Here is an 18364-nt window from a genome sequence, read left to right as displayed (position 1 = left end):
CTGTGAAAGTAACCATAGTAACAGCTGAAACCAAGAAAAGTTCAATAGTCCTCTAAATGAGCAGTTACTATGTCTTACAGATAACCCTCCTCTCATCCCTGAATTGTTGTATATCCTGAAGTTATGCAAATTTGGGGGAATAATTTCTGGAGCTGAGGGATAGACTTTGTCAAGTGCTTTTTGCGTTATGGATAGAGGGACCACTAGTTAGAGCATTTCTTCAGTGGGAGCGCAGAAAGCCTCCCACCGAGGCAGAACCCAATGCATTTTAGGACATTATTCATTAAATCCATCACCTCAAGAAACAAAATCTTCTCACTTTCCAGTATTTCATGGCCAGACTGAACACCAAAAATCCACACAAAGCTTGGAAAAGGACTTTTGAGATAAAACAACTCTTCTGCTATTTTTTCTCTCCTCTCATGCAGGCTGAAGGTATCATCCAAATAAAAATGGACATCACTTATTATTTAATAAGTTCAAGAAAAGTAATTATAAAAATCAATTAGGTTAATTATGTTATGGAGTTCACCTCCCTCCTGTTATGCATTTCTGATATATAAATATGGACAAGAAATCTCGGACAGCTCTGAACTACTTTGTGTAGGACATCTCTCTATTTTAGATAGTGTTAAGAAATCCTGAAGCATTAGCACTGCAACAGTTTCTTGTGTACTTCAGTTTTGCCTTTGTGGTTTTTGTTTTTAACAAATTTATATAATTATATTTTCCGTAGCTATTTTTGATTGCCTCCCCCTCATATAGTGTCTAATGTCTCCCCTTGTTTTTAGTTTATTTTGAATCACTAAAAACTAGGTAAATATATTGATGTGTTACTGTCGTACAGCACTGCAGTTTAATGCTTTTGCATCTGAATTCTTCATCTCATGCCTTAATTTGTGAAGATCCTAAAATTACTTCCTGTCCCTGTGGTTAATCGTTTCCATCAGAGTTTGTTTGCTAAGCAGGTGCTTTACAAATTAATAATATGTTGGTTAACCACGTGATTTGTATCCCCCGAATTCCTGTATCTTGCTTGTATTGTCTCATGTAAATCATAAGATCTAAATGCTCTTTCCATTACAGCTTGGCTTTAAAATTGGCTGTGACATTGCCTTCTTTTGGCTGTCCACTGTGGAAACAAATCTGAACATAGACACACTTTTAAAATCATCAGCTTCGAGAAGGTTTTATATATTGATAGCTGGTAGCTGAAAAGCCAAAAGAAAGAGGCGAAGTGTGTCTTGCATACGTGCTGGGTCTTCTGTCTAGGAAAGAAAAAGTCATAGAAGAGGGAAATACCACTTTATAAACACATGTGAACAGTTCACCCTGCCAACTGTCAGAACATGACAGGGACTCCAGTTCTAACTGGCATCCAGATGTGAAACCCTTCAGAAGGTATTTTTTGTTTCTTGCTCCTTCCCCATCCCCACACCCCCAAACATTGCAAAGTTTATCTTCAATCAGGTCATCAGCTCTATAAAGGAAGACCAAAATAGGAACAGAGACAAAACTAGAAATCTGTTCTGTATTCCTTTTTTTTTTTTTTTAATACAACAGTGCTGTTCGTGAGTATTTCTAACAGGAACACTAGTTTCATCTTTGCCTTCCCTCTGTTTCCTGTGAGCATGCTCAATTAAATATTATTTTTCATGTATCTGGGAAAAGTCCCTTTAAAGGTTGCCATTCTAGACCAGTGCTCCTATTCCTATTTTATTGCCTGATTGCTTTGATGCAGTGGACTCGCTCTTCTGTTATGATGATACAGCACAAAACTTATGAGGTGGTAGGTCTTTTTTCACAGATCTGTTTAGTGTTTTTTACAGTTTGCTCATGACTAAAAGTACTTTAAAAACCCATTGGGCATTTGACAAATAGAGCAAATTGCACATACAAGCTACTTCAGCAGAATTATCTCTAGAAATACTAGCGTGGATGTCATGTTTGAGTTACTCATATGACATTTTCTAACTCGAGTTGTGTTTTATTTTGGTTTGTTTGTTTGGTGGGTGGGTTTTTTTTGTGTATGTGGGGTTTTTAACATCATTTTGTACCCTCTAGTATTTTCTGAAGGAAATGAGGCTTCCGTAGGTGTCCTGGTTTGGCCTAAACCAGACCAATTTTCCTTTCAGTGATTTTTACTTTCAGCTAAGTCTCTTCTAAGTAACTGCACTTTCTGAAACTTCCAATCCGTAAGTCTCTCTCCCTTTTCTCTTTTCCTTCCCCTTCTGGGAGGGGGTGGCGGGGGGGGGGCGGTTAATAGCCGGCCCAGCTTTAAACTGTGACAATAGGTTAGCCCCCACAGTAAGCCCCCCACACTAGCTTTAAAATTCAAACCTTTCATTAGACTACCTTTTCCAATGGCAGCTTTCCTTACATTCTGAAATCCTTCAAAAGACAATGTAGAGCATATAGCTACCACATAAAGTTGATTTTATGTTTTTCCAGTCTCAAGCTACTTAGTGCAAATAAAATTTTGTGCCAGTCAGCCCAAGATGTGTTACAGCACTGTTAAAGCCCAGCCTGTTAATTACAAATATTTTGCACTCTTTGTGCAATGCACAGATTTCTTGGAAATGAGTTTCCTTCGACCTTATGTAGTTTTACAGTACAGTCAACAGAATGTTGCAGTATGGCAATTATGGGAATAAGGAGAATGCACAAGCTATTGGAGTGAACGCTTTAATGCTGATACATTTTTTTTCTGATAAAAGCAACTCAGATAAGAGGGATATTCAAGTCGTTGTAGCAATTAGTTTTTCTAAGATGTCTATCTATATGAAATGTTTCATGGTAGGAAAAAAACCCACCAACTCTGTAGTAGAATACAAAGTTTATTACATTTCTAGACTACATTATCCTTGTCAGCTAGATTAAAGCGTTCCCCTAGTTTCTGTCCTATATTACCATAACAAGTGAGGAAATAATGTAGTGTTGTTACACAGAGCAGCTTATAAATTTTGACATAAGTGTAAGAGAAATCACTTGAAATGTGAAGCAACCAAGAGGAATAATTAGGAACAGCAGAACGATCTCAGTAATATGACAACAGTTTCGAAAGCACCCCACAGGATTGAAATCATGAGGTTTGCTTGACCTATATCTTTAATAATACAGCTCATTGCCCTTGTATTGAAGCTAGAGGGTAGGACAAAGTATGAGCTTTATCATGTTTTAGGAGAAATTGCAAAAAGTTTATTTATTAACACAGCACAAAATGGTCCATTTCTATGATTACCAAACAGGAAAGCAAATTGGGCCACAGTTCACCACACAGAACACTTTATAGTCAGGCTTGGCTGGCAAAAAATATTACGTAACACTCAAATAAGATAAATGGCTGCATTGGCAGTGGAAATAACCTTCTGTTTAATTAGAAAATAAGAGCTATATGGGACAATAAAAATGGTTACTGCTGCCCTCAGTCACTGTTTAATAAATATGATAGTGCTGAAGATAATGCTAAGTGTTATTTATTTGTGCAATATCATGGGCTCAGTAATTGTTCATGTTCTTGATAGTTACCCTGCATGTAGAATGAGTCCATTTTACATTTTCTTTGTTTAATTCTTAAAAAGGGAAGAGGATTTTTTTAAACTTTTAAACTATTTTTAAAAGCCAAAGATTTGTGATTGAAGTTCATTCACCTCTCAGTGATGCTGTAACCAGACTACTGGTTTTGTTAGCTTACCTTCGGGATAATTAAGCTTTGAAACTAATTGTTTCATATTTTTCAGGCTGTATTGTCTATCTGCCTTGGATATGGTTCTACATCTGTGAGAGGAGAGCATAATTCAAATTTTTAGCTGTCTGTTTCATCACATTTGTGTTTATAATTAGTATAGTTCTAGGGCCTGATTTTAGCATGCTTTTACCTTTCTTTGGCTTCATTTGGAGTTTCTGTACAGATCAAGTCCTGCAGGGCACATTGTGGAAGACTGATTATTTCAGTGAGGGCTTCTCTCTAAGGGGAGTAGTTTTTACTAGTAAATTGAGCATCACATTGCGTTACGTGCATATGTATCAAAAGTTTCCTTTCTCTAGACATGGACACTGTTGCTGGTTTCACGTATGTAGGAACGTACACATTTATCAAATGCTTGACAGAAAAGCAGGGCATGGGATGCATTTTGCAATATACTTTTAACAGGCTTGGTATCCCAGCCCTATTGCTTATGGTCACAATATTTCTATTTTGAATCTACAGTAAGTACAGGGATTTGAAAAAGGATATAAAAGACTTTTCTTGGGTTTATCCAAGGGGAAAATTCAGAAGATGTTTCATGAACAAGTTTTAACCGCCCTTCCTCCCCTACTTCCCCCCCCCCCCCGCCTCCCGCAATGTAGACTGTATGTCAAGAGGCAAACCAAACCAAACCCCCTTTTCTTCACACAATTCACTTTAAGCTTCAAAATCCTCCAAAATCCCCAATCTCCCTTTGCAGTCTGGTTCCCACTCTCCAGCTTTCCTCATCTCCCTCTGAAAGAAAAAAGCTCTTCTTTAAGGGACTGATAGGTTGTAGAGCGATGCTTAGCAACAACATTCCTGTGCCTTAAGTAGCTGCAAGCCCCTAGCTGAACCCTTTGATGTGACTGTCAGGGCAGATTTATTTTGTTTTAGCACATTGTCTACTTGTCCAGATGTATCAGGAGATAAAAAGGAGTCATGTTTACACTCTTTTGGGGAAGGGGAGCAGGGGAGGAGAGGTAATTAAATTGCATTTTTGATGAATCTCTGAGAGACTGAGATGAAGAACACAGGAATTGGCTTGAATATAGAGGAGAAATCCACTTGCCTGCCCTAACACCTGACATTGTAGGAAAATGAAGTGTAAAGCCATAGCACAATGTGTTGATTTGTTTCTGCTGAAGCCTTTGACTTTGTGTTTTCTCATGTGCTGGTAGTTCACGAGAGTCCAGGAAGGCCTATTAGAAAGTAGCGGTTGTGCACCATAGACTTTTTCCTGTGTGTCTTATTTAATAGATTTGTTTGTCTAGGTTGAAAATAACTGTGTTTTTCTTTAGAATGTTAATGTTATAGATCACATATCCCAGAACTTCTGTCTGTGGTAAGTGGCTGTCAATCAAATTCTTAAAAAAAAAAAATAATCGAGCCTCAGTGATCTTGGATAAACAAATGTGCAGTGTAAGGCAGGCCTTGCTGAATTCTCCCAGAGAACAAATACCACAGGTAAATCCATTTTTGTTTATTTGCTTTTAACTTGCACATTTAGCAACACCATTCTGTGCCCTATTAATAACCTGCGGTGTGCAGTGAAGAGTCTGATTCCAGCATTCAGTATGCTGTGCGTATGCCAAGTGAATAAAATGCTAGTTTTAATCTGCTGTTACAAAAGTTACTCTATTTGCATTTTAAATAGGTTACACTACAGCACCCCCTTCTGCTGACTAAGTAGTGTGACAAGAGGTTTTAACTGCAATTCCATTTTATTCCCACGTGACAGGATGAAGATGACTTGAAAGCATTTTTAACCTTCCTATTTCTTAATTCCTGTGCCTATTAAGCAAGGAGGTCAGTGCAACACAACAATAGTTATTAAACTACTGTTATCTTACAGTTTTTAGGATCTAGCTTTCATTTTTGCAGCATTGTCCATACTTCTTAAAAAATTAAGCAAGCAGGGGACAGCAGAATGAATAGCAAAGCAGACTAAAGCCTCTAATGTGGCAAACAATTATGCTTGGTCAGTGAAACATATACACAGTTCTGCATTCCTCTGACTGTCATTGAATGTGTTTGCAAGTGATGATATTATGTTACTGATTTAATTTATGGAACAGTCTCAAAGGTTCCTATCCAAAAAAAGCTATTTACCTTGCTGATTCAGTCTTTGCTTTTGAAGAATCTACGTACATCAGATTGGCAAAAACAAGTGTAGAAGTTCATAATTGTCTCTATTTCAAAATACAGGCCTATGAAAAGTGGTAACTGTATTGTATGTAATGTGTATTTGAGTTCTGCATCTGTGTTTATATGTAGCTTGTATATGTCATAGCATAGCATAAATCTCAGTGATTATTCTAGTAGTGCTGTGTTTTGTAGTTGTGATTTAATTGGTTGAAAAATATTGCAGGGAATGACTGAAGGAAACTTGGAATCTAACGCATTATCAATGTACTTCCCTTTCCGTAAGTGGCTTACCTCTACTTTTGCACCTTCTGTTGAAGTTGTGATATCTGAAAACTCAGTACTGTTCTTTCACTCCTTCAGAGCTGTTGAGCAATGAGTGAAATGCAATAAATGGCATGTTTGGGCATTGCTGAGGTGGGAACTTAGAAAAGGTTAGCATCTGCTAGCATCCAGAAGTTCATTTGTGAATTCACTTTACAAGACACCTCAAAGAGTAGTTGTCTATGACAACTCAAAATTCTATAGCAAGAGGTGCAGAGGTTTCTGGTTTGGGGTATGACAGGCTTATTTATGTTTTTTTTTCTTGCACTTTATTTTAATAGAGTGTAAACCCATTGAATCCCGTGTACTGTAAATGAAAAGAAAGTAGCATGTGTGTTCCCAGAAGGTGAAGAAGGTAAAGATGCTGGTAAAGAAATGCAAGATAAAATGTATAGTTCTTACTTGGACTTAGTTTCCCTAATTCAGACCAGGAGTCAAGGCCCGCAGATTTTCCTCTATGATTTTATACTTTGGCGGGGGTGGTCTTTATCAATTTCCTGATTTTCATTAATACTAGTCTAAGAGAAGAAAAAGCGTTCAAAAATCCATTTTAGGGATGAGTATGATTTAGAAACTTTAAATTTATTTTGTAGTGTGATTTTTTTTAATGGATTTATTCTAATTTTAAAACCCAGCATTAAGTTTTACAGTGTATAGTTTGCTTGTTGGGTTATATTAATGGCTGTTCCTTTCATTCACTGTTGTGTTACTAGAATGTTTAAGTACTCCTTTAGGGACAGATCCTGTTGACTACCATAATGAAAGATACTGAGCCACTTGAGCATTAAGGTTTAACTCATCACAAATGAAAATGCTAGAATCTGGTGTATGATTAGGGAGAGACGGTAATAGCGAAGTTACTTTCATTCAACTCATTAAACTGCTTTTAAATGTAGGTAGCTAAGATACGATTTTTAAAAAGATACAAGGCAAATACCATGCAATAAGAAGTAACTTTTTTTTTTTTTCCTACTGAACTTGAAAAAATAGTGTTAAGAAGATGCTAAAATTCTTGGCTTTGAGTGATGTAAGTTGAAAAAGAATGGTCTTGAAAGTCAAAAAACCTAATGGGTGTTTTTGTATGCTATATGTTACAGTAGAACAAATCAATTCAGGCTTCTTAGACGCGGTCATTGCCTTGTGATTATATTTGTGTAAAGTCTTGGAGCCTTTGATCAAAGAAAGGCATTTGTGACTAGGTCTAATCCAAGCTCTTTAAGGTGTTTAACTTGCGCAGGGGGGGAAGAGGTTGATAACAGCTGGGATTTAAATTTAGTTTTGCTGAACTTTTGTCTTGAAAGGATTTCTATTATACACTGCTTCCTTTTCGATATAGAAGATGGATCATTGAGTAAACCTAAAAGGGAAAGAGGATATGGGAGGAAATGGGTGGGGACTTTGAATTAATCTTCTGAAGAAAAATGTTTGATCAGCGGGTAGGAGAGGATGAAAACCTCTGATGTTGACAGCAGGCAACTTTCTGACTAGTGTGTGATTGACAACTTTGATGCTCCTGTGGGGAGCGAGTGTCCAGCCGTGCTCAGGCATCCTCTGTCTGTGGGTGGTAGTGTTAATAATGTGGCAACTGGAAAGATTAATTGTCGACAAGCAGCAGGATTACGAGGAGGGCTTCACGGGTCTAAAAGGAACAGTGATAGGAAGGCCTCTGATCTGTCAGCCCAAAAGGAAATTAGTTAGGGCAGGCTGGAGAAGGCTTAAAAAAAAAGTGAGCAGGGGGAGGGGTAAGATGGAGTAATGGGAGAAGGGAAGCAGTTAGGATATTAAAGCAAAATGAAGAGGATATTGAAAAAGGTCATAAGGGGATGGGGCCGATGTTCTTGAAAGACCTTAATACACTGCATTCTCTTACAGTACAGCTTCGCAGGGAACTGCAAAGTGACTTTTGTAGTGGTTAGAGCTGCCACATTAGGTAAAACCTGTTACTTGTTTTCAAATTGAACCTGAGTATAAACTCAAATTAAGACTTTTCACAGATTTCTAAATGAAAAATATATAGGGGAGAGTTTACTTAAGCTGTTGCTGCAAGTTACTAGCTGCTGTGTTTTTTACTTCCCACCCTTTTTGGTATAAGTAGGGATTTTGCCAATTCTGTGTTACCATTAAAGAGGTCATTCATCATGCTTACTAATGTTATTAATCAAGATACACCACAGTACTCTTAAAATGAGATCATTTTGATAAATCATGTATGGCATGAAAAGACTTTATTCCTTTTAAGTGCAATTTAGACTGTGATTTTTTTCCTCATTTATGATTCATGGGAGAAACATGGATAAAATTCCCTTGCACATTTACACCTTATCTTCAGTAATAATTCAAAACTGCTCTTAGATGAAAATTCAAGGTCTGATTCACCAAAGCTGAATGCCAGCTCATTATTTTCTGGCATTCAGTAGTCCAAAAATAATGTCCGTACATTAGGTGCTTTTCACAATAGTTGAATTTGGCTGCACACCAGACATATCGATTACACTCAATTAAGCCTAAATGCATAAGAATTATCTGATGTTCATTTACATTTTTGATCCAGTTGCACCCTGGTTTCAACCTTGCAATTTAACATTAAGTGAAAGCCAAAAGGTAAAGTAAATTCAAGTGAGAAGTGATAATCTCTCTTATATGAGAATAAGGGAAATATATTCTGAAATGCTTTGAATCTTCTTAAGCTCCACTACTTCTGTTAAATAAGCAAATTCTCTTGCCTTTTCTTGTTAAAGGTCACTGGAATTAGAAGGCCAACCAAAATATAAGATCACTGCTCTCCTTGTCGTCCTAGTACTATAATAATTTGGCCTACTCTATTAATAGCATCACATATGAAAATAGCCTGCTAAAATGTCCAGAATGAATATATGATAAGTTCAAAGTCACACTCTTGATTATAGCTGAAAAACTGGTGTTATTTATTAAATTTAAAAATGTCAGAAAAGGGTTGCAGCATTTTTTGCTAACATAAGTATAAATGTAAGATAAATTTTTGTTTATTGTTGTGCTTAGAAATATAAAAAGGAAATGTCTAGTAAAGAGATTTAATTTGGAAAGCAGAGTCATTTAAATTTTACTGTTTCTCAAATCATGATTCAAAGAGGATTGGCTTATCTGAATTACAGTCCCCCCTTCACTTCCTTCAGCAGCTGAAAGTATTTGAAGGAACATGCATGGTTGCCAAAAACAGCAGACCATTTGTATTTTTGAACCATTGGTCTCTACAAATCTGTTTTGATGCAGCAGATGTACAGTATATTCTGATACTACACAGGATGTTCTCTTATTAATAGCACCCAAATATTGGGGTTTTTATTCCTTGAAAAGTGGAATTAGGGGATTAAACAAATGAAACTTTTCTTTAGTCTGATTAGATTCACAGACTCTTGAGACCCAGTTGCCAGTGTGTGGCTGACTTAATTTTCTTCTAAATGTTACAAAGTGTTATTCTTTTTTTTTTTTTATTTCCCCTTCACACTGTGCTTCCATACTACAAAAACATTTTTCGCTTCCACATCATACTAAAAGTTATGCATAACAGACTTAGAAGGTCAGACTCCTGATGATTTTTTAGAAAATTATTATTAGTATTAGATTAGTAGGCAAAAGAAGCATAAAGCCAGACAATCCCTTATCCTACGAATACCTGCCCTTAGGTTCCTTTCTTGTATCCTGAATTCTCTTTATTATTAATAAGAAAAAAAAACTTGGGAAAAAGATTCCCTGTATTTCCCTAGGAAATTCTCTCTAATGAGATACTTTTGTATAAATAAATTAAAATGGCATATTAGTTCAAAGTAATCAGATTGTGTCTGTCTCTTTATTAGGACTGGTTAAATTACCATTTTTAATTAAAAAGTTGGCTGCTGATGAAAGAAAGTCATTCAGATCTTTGTGGCATTCAGCAAAATATGAGAAGCACAGTTAGTTTAAGGCATGAGATTGAGATAAAAGTAGGTGATATCTTTTTCCTTCATTCCCACCTTCCATCCAATACTCATCTGCTATGTTCTTCTACTTTTCAGTACCATGGTCAAACATCTAAAACCAGATTTTAAAATAAATCACTATTTCTGTTCTGGCTTAGGAGGTCATCTCAGTAAGCCTATAGAGATGAGGTAAGTTGTGAAAACACCACACATTTTTTCCCCCTCTCCCCCTTAAGTAAAGTGACTGATTTGTGCTGGAGGTTTAGTAAAGGCAACTGCTAGGTAACAATGCTTGGCTGTGGAGCAGGGGAACTGGGCAATCCCGTTTCCCATCAAGGGAAGCTGTCTCTCCCACGTAAGCATGCCGTGCCACCTGTTGGTTTTACAGAACATGACAGTGTATTGGGATCAGGCGCAAGCTCGGGCTGGCCCATTTGAGACCTGTAGCCTAGTTCACAGTTAGGGAGAAGAAAGCAAGACATTTTGTAGCCTGCCGTATAGAGTGGTCCTGTCAGGTCCTGCTTTTGCATATTTGCTAGTCTGTTTCTTTATCCCTTCTTTTAGACTTTATCTTTTTTTTTTTTTTTTTTTTTCCCACCACTGGCTATATGGTTCCTGAGTTCATAGAAAAGCAAATACGTTGTAAATGAAGTTGTTCTTCCCTAACCATTCCCTAGGATGGAATGGTTAAAGACTTGGTGTATTGTTGCTTCCTGTAATATTTTCTGCTATCATGAGGCTCTCAAAGACCTCACAGTGAAATCAAAGCCCAGTTATGCTTGGTGCTCTGCAAACTCATGGGAGGAAATAGTCCCTCTAATGCAGTGTTTTGATGCTCTTGCAAGCATGTCATAAATTCAACCCAAAATGAATACATTTAAATATTTTTTCTGCTATTAGGGAGACTATGTTCCTCATCACATATTTATACGTGATTTATATTTAATCTGTAAACAATTAATTTCTAGTTAGTTATGTATAAATTTTTGGGAAAAAATTCTTATGGAGAAGTTCCATGGAAAGTTTCTGTACATTTTGTCACAAATCTGAATAAATCGTGATGGTCCGACATACTCTTGGGTTAAGACATGTGAGTTGCTGCCATCAGCATGACGAAGGGATTGAATCGACACATTGCTGCTGTATTGGTACACAGATATTTAGGCAAGTTTTCAAAATATATATGAATTATTGGAGGCTGTTGCCATTGTGTCTCTTAGGGAAGATATGTGTGACCAAGGGATGCAAAATGAGTCCTTAGCCTAAGTAAATGTTTTTGCAGACATTTCTTAAAATTATAAGCCATGCATCTGTTAAAGTATGATTAATTTTAAGCATTGAGTGCATTTGAGACAGAATAAGCTTATCAAGAAAATATTACTGTTTGTTTACATAAAAGGAAAAGTTTTTCAAAAGCAAGTATGAGTTGATCCTTCAACTTGGAACTATACCACAGATTGTCCCATTAATCCTATACCTTTCTGGATAAATGTTTTCCTCAGTTTAAGCAATGGATAATGCAGTGATTTCCTTCATTCTTAATTGTAGTTCTCCTGTGGATATATTAAAAATCTTTTGAAATAAATCATACTTTCTTACTAGATCCAAGTTTTGCATCTGATAATGTGATATGTACCATTGGGCTGATCACTGCAATGTCATAATATTTTTTCCATTTTTATTTGAATGTAAATCACCAAATGAGAAGCAATGAGCTTTCAAATTAGTAAGGTCATTTCTCTGTGACCTTACTAGATGACTTTGACAAGTGTTAAAACTGGGATGAATGGAATAAACAACAGTATCACAGAACACAAGAGTTCTTGATAATTGTGGGTCAAACTTAGAGAATGAGTATCATGCTGTCCCCAAGAAATTTGCCTCTTCATCAGTTCCCTGAAAAAAATGAGTCACACTGAAACGCTGGAGACTTGAGATATTCCCACACTAGATGAGAAAAATGTTGCAAAGGAGAAATCCCAAACACTTAAAATCTTTATAAGGTAACAGATGCAAGAGAAGCCTTAGTTTGTCTTGAGCTCCATAGTAAATAATATTTTCTTAATTATTTTTGTTTTTGCTACCACATCTTATTCTGCACTGTACTATCTCTCCATTGGATGATGTCTTGATCAAACTAAGATTTCTCTTATGTGACATCCTCTGAAAATATTGGAATTAAATGTATTTAGCTAAGGAAATCTTCCTTTGTATGTATATGTGTATTGAAACAATTTTATTTACCACATTTTTCCATAAGTGCATTGTATATCCCTTGAACCCTTGTCAGGAGCATGCCAACATGCTGCTGTTCTTCCTGTATTATAAAATTTGTCAGGTATAATACATTAATGGTTACTACAGTTACTGATATGTATAGGTGTGTGAAGTATTTGTGTCATGCCTTAGAAATAAGGGTAAATATTAGTAGAGAAATATTAGGATACAAACACAATCTGTGTGACAAAAATAGAAGAATATTAACTATCAACAGGTATTAATGATATTCCATTATAGCCAACATAGCCTAATATCAAGCTACATCTTACTCATCAACAGAAAGTAAAATTTCCTAAACAATAATCATTGCTTTAGTTAAAATGACTTAAAGTTTAGGTTTTAGGGGGTTTTTTTAGTTGTGGGTTTGTTATTTTTTTTTGTTAGTTGGTTCGTTGTTTTTTCCTACTGCAGTGGCTATAGTATCTGTAATTTTGATGAACATGGTTTGAATGTCTGGTACTCTCTTATAGTCTGTCTGTTTAGTATCAAGTATAACAATTCTTAGCTCAGACAAAACTTATAGGTTAATATGAAGACAGAGATACTCAGTTTAGCAGATGTTTGGTTATGTGCATAACTTAGGCTATGAGTAGTCTAACTTTATTGGCCTTGTAACTTTTATGCCTTGTACTATGGTATAATTTGAATTACTATAATGCTTACAAGAATACAAGGTGGTCCTGTAATAATACTCTTAGAATTTCTTTGCTGAGCTATTTGGTGACCTGTTCCTATAAAATTGAAGCTGCCACCTATTTTAACCGTCTTTCCTCAAAGCTGTTTGTATTTGTAGTTACTTTCCACTGCAACAAGAACTTCTGATGCATATGTCACCAATACTTGAAGACATAACTGTCACATGTCAATGCTGTCACTGTCAAAATATTCCTGTGAATATTGAGTAATACAATTTATACAAATCTCTTAGGAAAATAGCTTAGGGCCAAACGTCAGTATGTGGTAGGGAAAACAAATAGTTGTCTTTCTGCCGCTGCACAGGCTTAATCAGAAATGTGATTCAGAACTCCAGACAGTGTTTGTGCAAAACAATCCTAACCCTGGATGATATTCCACAGAATTAAAGTTGCTATAACTGAATGCTTAGCTCAGAGGTAATGAAAACTGTTCGGTATTTGACAGGGAATTATACACTGTACATAAAATAGCAGCAAAACACCAATAAACAAACCCTCCTGTTCTTGCTTTTCCTAAAATTGGAAATAAAGCTAAATTGCCCTTCACTCCAATATCCTTTTTAAAAGCCCTTGAATTTTGCTCACTCAGTGGTGTATTGCTGAAAAGGCAAAGTCTTTTCCAGTAATTTTAGGAAAAGCTATCATCAAGCTGTCAGCAGTCTAAATTGAGATTAAAAGTACCAAAGAGAAACCTTCACTATTATCAGAGTCCCAAATAAGTACACTTGAATAGGCAGATAACATCTAGAGTGTACAGTATGAGACCACTTATTCCTCCAGCTTTTGGAGTGATTTACAGGAGTGAAGTCTTATGTTAAATAGTTAGTGACATTTTTCTTCTTGCCTTACCCAGAAAAACTAGGCCCAAAGAAAACAGATAGTTGTGAACAGATGCCTGTTCTTGGAATTCATTTCAGATGTTACATGCTGGGTGTTAGGGGCATCTCTCTCATCCTCTGAGATGTTATGTGCCCTCAGCTCATATTGGTCATAAGAGGGAAGATTTCCAAAACTTCATAGTCTATAGTCATAGCTGCATGTTTACAGTTCGCTAAAATCACAGGATTATTTGTTCTAGCTGAAGGTGAGAGTTGTCTATAAAATCACCTCTCTGAAAAGGAGGATATGTTTTCACTGGTGAGAAAGTGGAGGCAGGATTTTCTAGATTTTTATTTGTATCCGATAAGTAGCATCCTTGCTGTTTATGCAAACCTATTAGATGTTTGTTTTGATGCATGATGCATCTTCATGTTATGATCTGATTTTTGCTGGGGACAAAAATGGAACTATAACTATGGTCTGACATAAAAATTGACAGCTCGTCTCCAAAAGCAAAAGCTCAGCATACTAATCTACTCAGTCATTTACCTCTTAACATTATAATATAGTATCCCCTAGGATTCCAACAGCTATGACAAAGATTTCTAAGTTACAGCCTTCAAGAAACTATTACTATGATTGGTTTTTCATTATTGTGGATTTCCGATTCTTGCTCTCAGGTTTAGTCTGTCAATTAAGATTTGAATTAGTATTTAAGCTTTTTCTTCTCAAAAACATTATAGCCCTATTTAACACTTTTATCTTAACCAGACATTGTGAAATTCATTTCAATTTAAAAAAATATATAAATTTTGAGGATACAATTAATTAATGGGACCTGATGAGGTGCATCCACAGGTCCTGAGGGAACTGGCGGATGAAGTTGCTAAGCTGCTGTCCATCACTTTTGAGAACTTGTGGCAGTCTGGTGAAGTTCCCACTGACTGGAAAAGGGGAAACACAACCCCCATCTTCAAGAAGGGGAAAAAGGAAGACCCGGGGAACCACAGGCCAGTCAGTCTCGCCTCTGTGCCTGGCAAGATCATGAAGCAGATCCTCTTGGAAACTATACTGAGGCACATGGAAATCAAGGAGGTGATTGGTGACAGCCAACATGGCTTCATCAAGGGCAAATCATGCCTGACAAATTTGTTGGCCTTCTATGATTGGGTTACAGCACTGGTGGATAGGGGAAGAGCAACTGCTGTCATCTACCTGGACTTGTGCAAAGCATTTGACACTGTCCTGCACGACATCCTTGTCTCTAAATTGGAGAGGCATGGACTTGACTGATGGACCACTCAGTGGATGAAGAATTAGCTGGATGGTCGCACTTAAAGGATTACGGTCAACGGCTCAATGTCCAAGTGGACACCAGTGACAAGTGGCGTTCCTCAGGGATCGGTATTGGGACTGGTCCTGTTTAACATCTTTGTCGACATGGACAGTGGGATTGAGTGCTCCCTCAGCAAGTTTGCCAACAAGACCAAGCTGTGCGGTGTGGTCGACATGCTGGAGGGAAGGGATGCCATCCAGAGGGACCTTGACAGGCTTGAGAGCTGGGCCTGTGCAAACTGCATGAAGTTCAACAAGGCCAAGTGCAAGGTCCTGTATGTGGGTCGGGGCAATTCCAATCACAAATACAGGCTGGGCAGAGAATGGATTGAGAGCAGCCCTGAGGAGAAGGACTTGGGGGTGATGGTTGACGAGAAGCTCAACATGAGCTGGCAATGTGTGCTTGCACCCCAGAAGGCCAACTGTATCCTGGGCTGCATCAAAAGCAGCGTGGCCAGCAGGTCGAGGGAGGTGATTCTGCCCCTTTACTCCGCTCTCGTGAGACCCCCCCTGGAGTACTGCGTCCAGCTCTGGGGCTCCCAACATAAGAAGGACATGGAGCTGTTGGAGTGAGTCCAGAGGAGGGCCACGAAGATGATCAGAGGGCTGGAGCACCTCTCCTATGAAGACAGGCTGAGAGAGTTGGGGCTCTTCAGCCTGGAGAAGAGAAGGCTCCGGGGAGACCTTATAGCAGCCTTCCAGTATGTGAAGGGGGCCTACAGGAAAGCAGGAGAAGGGCTTTTTACAAGGGCAAGTAGTGACAGGACAAGGGGGAATGGTTTTAAACTGAAAGAGGGTAGATTTAGATTAGATCTTAGGAAGAAATTCTTTACTGTGAGGGTGGTGAGACACTGGAACAGATTTCCCAGAGAAGCTGTGGATGCCCCCTCCCTGGCAGTGTTTAAGGCCAGGTTGGATGGGGCTTTGAGCAACCTGGTCTAGCGGAAAGGTGTCCCTGCCAATGGCAGGGGGGTTGGAACTAGATGACCTTTAAGGTCCCTTCCAACCGAAACCATTCTATGATTCTATTCAAAATAAGTAGTAAGATTGAGGTGGGTTCCTTTGATTGACTTTTGCAGCTTATAAGCCAATATATAATTAGGGAACAACCTGCATAGAAGATAGCAATTATCTTCTCAAGACTCCCTTTAGTAAGTTATCATGAGATTCCACAGATGTAAACACTCCAGAACAAACTCTATACCTGAAAGTGGACATGTCATTACCATGATATCAATCTATCTAACAAGTTAAATTTTAAAAAATGTGATGATAATTCATATTCACCAACACACGATCCTTTATTTTCATATTTCCTCCTAACAATGCAACACAGCTGCTCCATAACTAAAAAGCTAGATGGTAAATGTGGCTTGGCTTGTCTTTACCTTGCTGTTTCCTTCAGATGAAACCTCCAACTGGATGAAGATTAGTTTATTGCAAACTATAGCTCCACAGTCTAACCATAGGATCTTGAAATTTTTATTATGGGGAAAGATTTACGTTTCCTCTTTTCTCCCTTAACTTTTTGCTTTTAAGGATTCTGAGCAATTATTCTTGGTTCTTACTTCTTTAAATGCATTTAAGTGTTTATTATTAACAATTGTTTATACTTGTCCACTTTTTTGCATTATAGGCATTATAATTTTTAAGACATCTCTTCATTTAGCTCACAGGACAGTAGAATGGCAGAATCAGGTTTTTGCTTAGTTTTGAAAAGTATGGTACCTTATGCCAGCTTTCTGTTTTCTGTCTCCTTTCTTACGTATGGACTCACTCATAACTTCCTTCAGGTAAATATTAATCTGTTTCACCAAGAGGAACATTTTTAACATTGCCCAAAGATTTCGTGATAAAGATGGTAATTTTTTGAAGCTGTGAGCTGTATGTAAACATTATTTTAGTAATGATACCTAATATCATTGTGTAAACTCTTGTGAGTACAACTACCTTGAAGGAATGCAGGCAGCCCTAAGAAAACCAAATTAATCATCCGTGGCTGGTGACTCTGTACACCTGTAACCACATCATAGAACTCATCTTGCAGGTGCATCCTCTTTGTGTAATCATCGACTTTCATTCCGAGTACTGATAATATTTGTTTTATTACACAGGCCTCCAGTGGTGCTGCCTCCACCTCTCCAGAGATGCACTATACACCTCTGCCTTCGGGGTCCAGAGACCTCACCAATCACAGAGGTATGAACTAAACTTTTATTGGTATGAACTGCTGCAAGGTGGTAAGCTTTGCTGTAAAGGCTTCTCTGTATTAGTTATTGCTGCATTGGCACTTCACAGAGAACACTGTGCCTTTCAAGCACTCGATGAGAAAACCATACCTGTCAAGACTACAGATTTTATCTTGTATTAAATAGGGTTTAAAGGTAGTCTACTGGGAAAGCAAATAAATCTATAGATAATAACATTCAGTGATATTTTTGTGTGTGAGAGAGAAAAACATAAAAGAGATTAGAGTACTTAAATATTGCTAAGTAGATGACTACATGCAGCAGTGGTAATTTTGAGAGAATTTGTAAACTTTTTAATGTTTGTAAAGAGAAACCTTTTCAGCAGTTTAACAATTTAGGGCTGTAATTTTGAAATGTTAACACATTTTCATTGCAATAAAAAGGGATTCTTCTTGGTTTTTCAACATTAAAGGCAGGCCAGTGTTCAATTTCCTTTTTCACCAATCCTTAGAACTTAAAAAGCACCTTGGGCAAATTCTCAAATTCCTTCTGCATACCTGTGGAGCAAAAAGTTCAGGGAACAGGTGAAAAACTGAAGCAGTCAGGAAGGGTGCATTCCAAGCTCTTTCACCTTTGTTCTAAAAAGGAGAAATTTATAAAACTTGCAGCATTTTTCATCTTAAAACCAGAGCAACAATACTCTTATTTATTTCCCACAGTACACATTGATTCCATGTTGATCACGTAAACCATTTGTGTAGAGGCAGATTTTGTATAGGATACCAGAATCAAAGTCAGTCTTACATATATGAATTGATGGTAGCTTAGTTTTAGTGCAAATTCTGCAGCACTGCAGAAAATTGAGGCAGTGTTAGTAGAATGCCTTACTACTTGAAACCTTCTGAAAGAATCAGA

At 37.4% G+C, this 18364-nt stretch overlaps 1 protein-coding gene across 2 annotated transcripts in view; it reads left to right on the top strand.

The window, feature by feature from the left end:
* Positions 1-18364, top strand: part of LRMDA (leucine rich melanocyte differentiation associated) — a 700798-nt gene that overhangs the window by 568298 nt on the left and 114136 nt on the right. For both annotated transcript variants that reach the window (XM_068397342.1, XM_068397341.1), the window contains one exon: positions 17375-17459. In XM_068397342.1, the coding sequence (XP_068253443.1) occupies positions 17375-17459 (85 nt within the window). The remainder of the gene's footprint in view (positions 1-17374; positions 17460-18364) is intronic.

The sequence above is a fragment of the Nyctibius grandis genome, chromosome 4, assembly GCF_013368605.1.
Source record: "Nyctibius grandis isolate bNycGra1 chromosome 4, bNycGra1.pri, whole genome shotgun sequence".
Lineage (NCBI taxonomy): Eukaryota > Metazoa > Chordata > Aves > Nyctibiiformes > Nyctibiidae > Nyctibius > Nyctibius grandis.
Note: the sequence above shows the minus strand (reverse complement) of the source record. Positions and strands in the feature narration are given on the sequence as shown.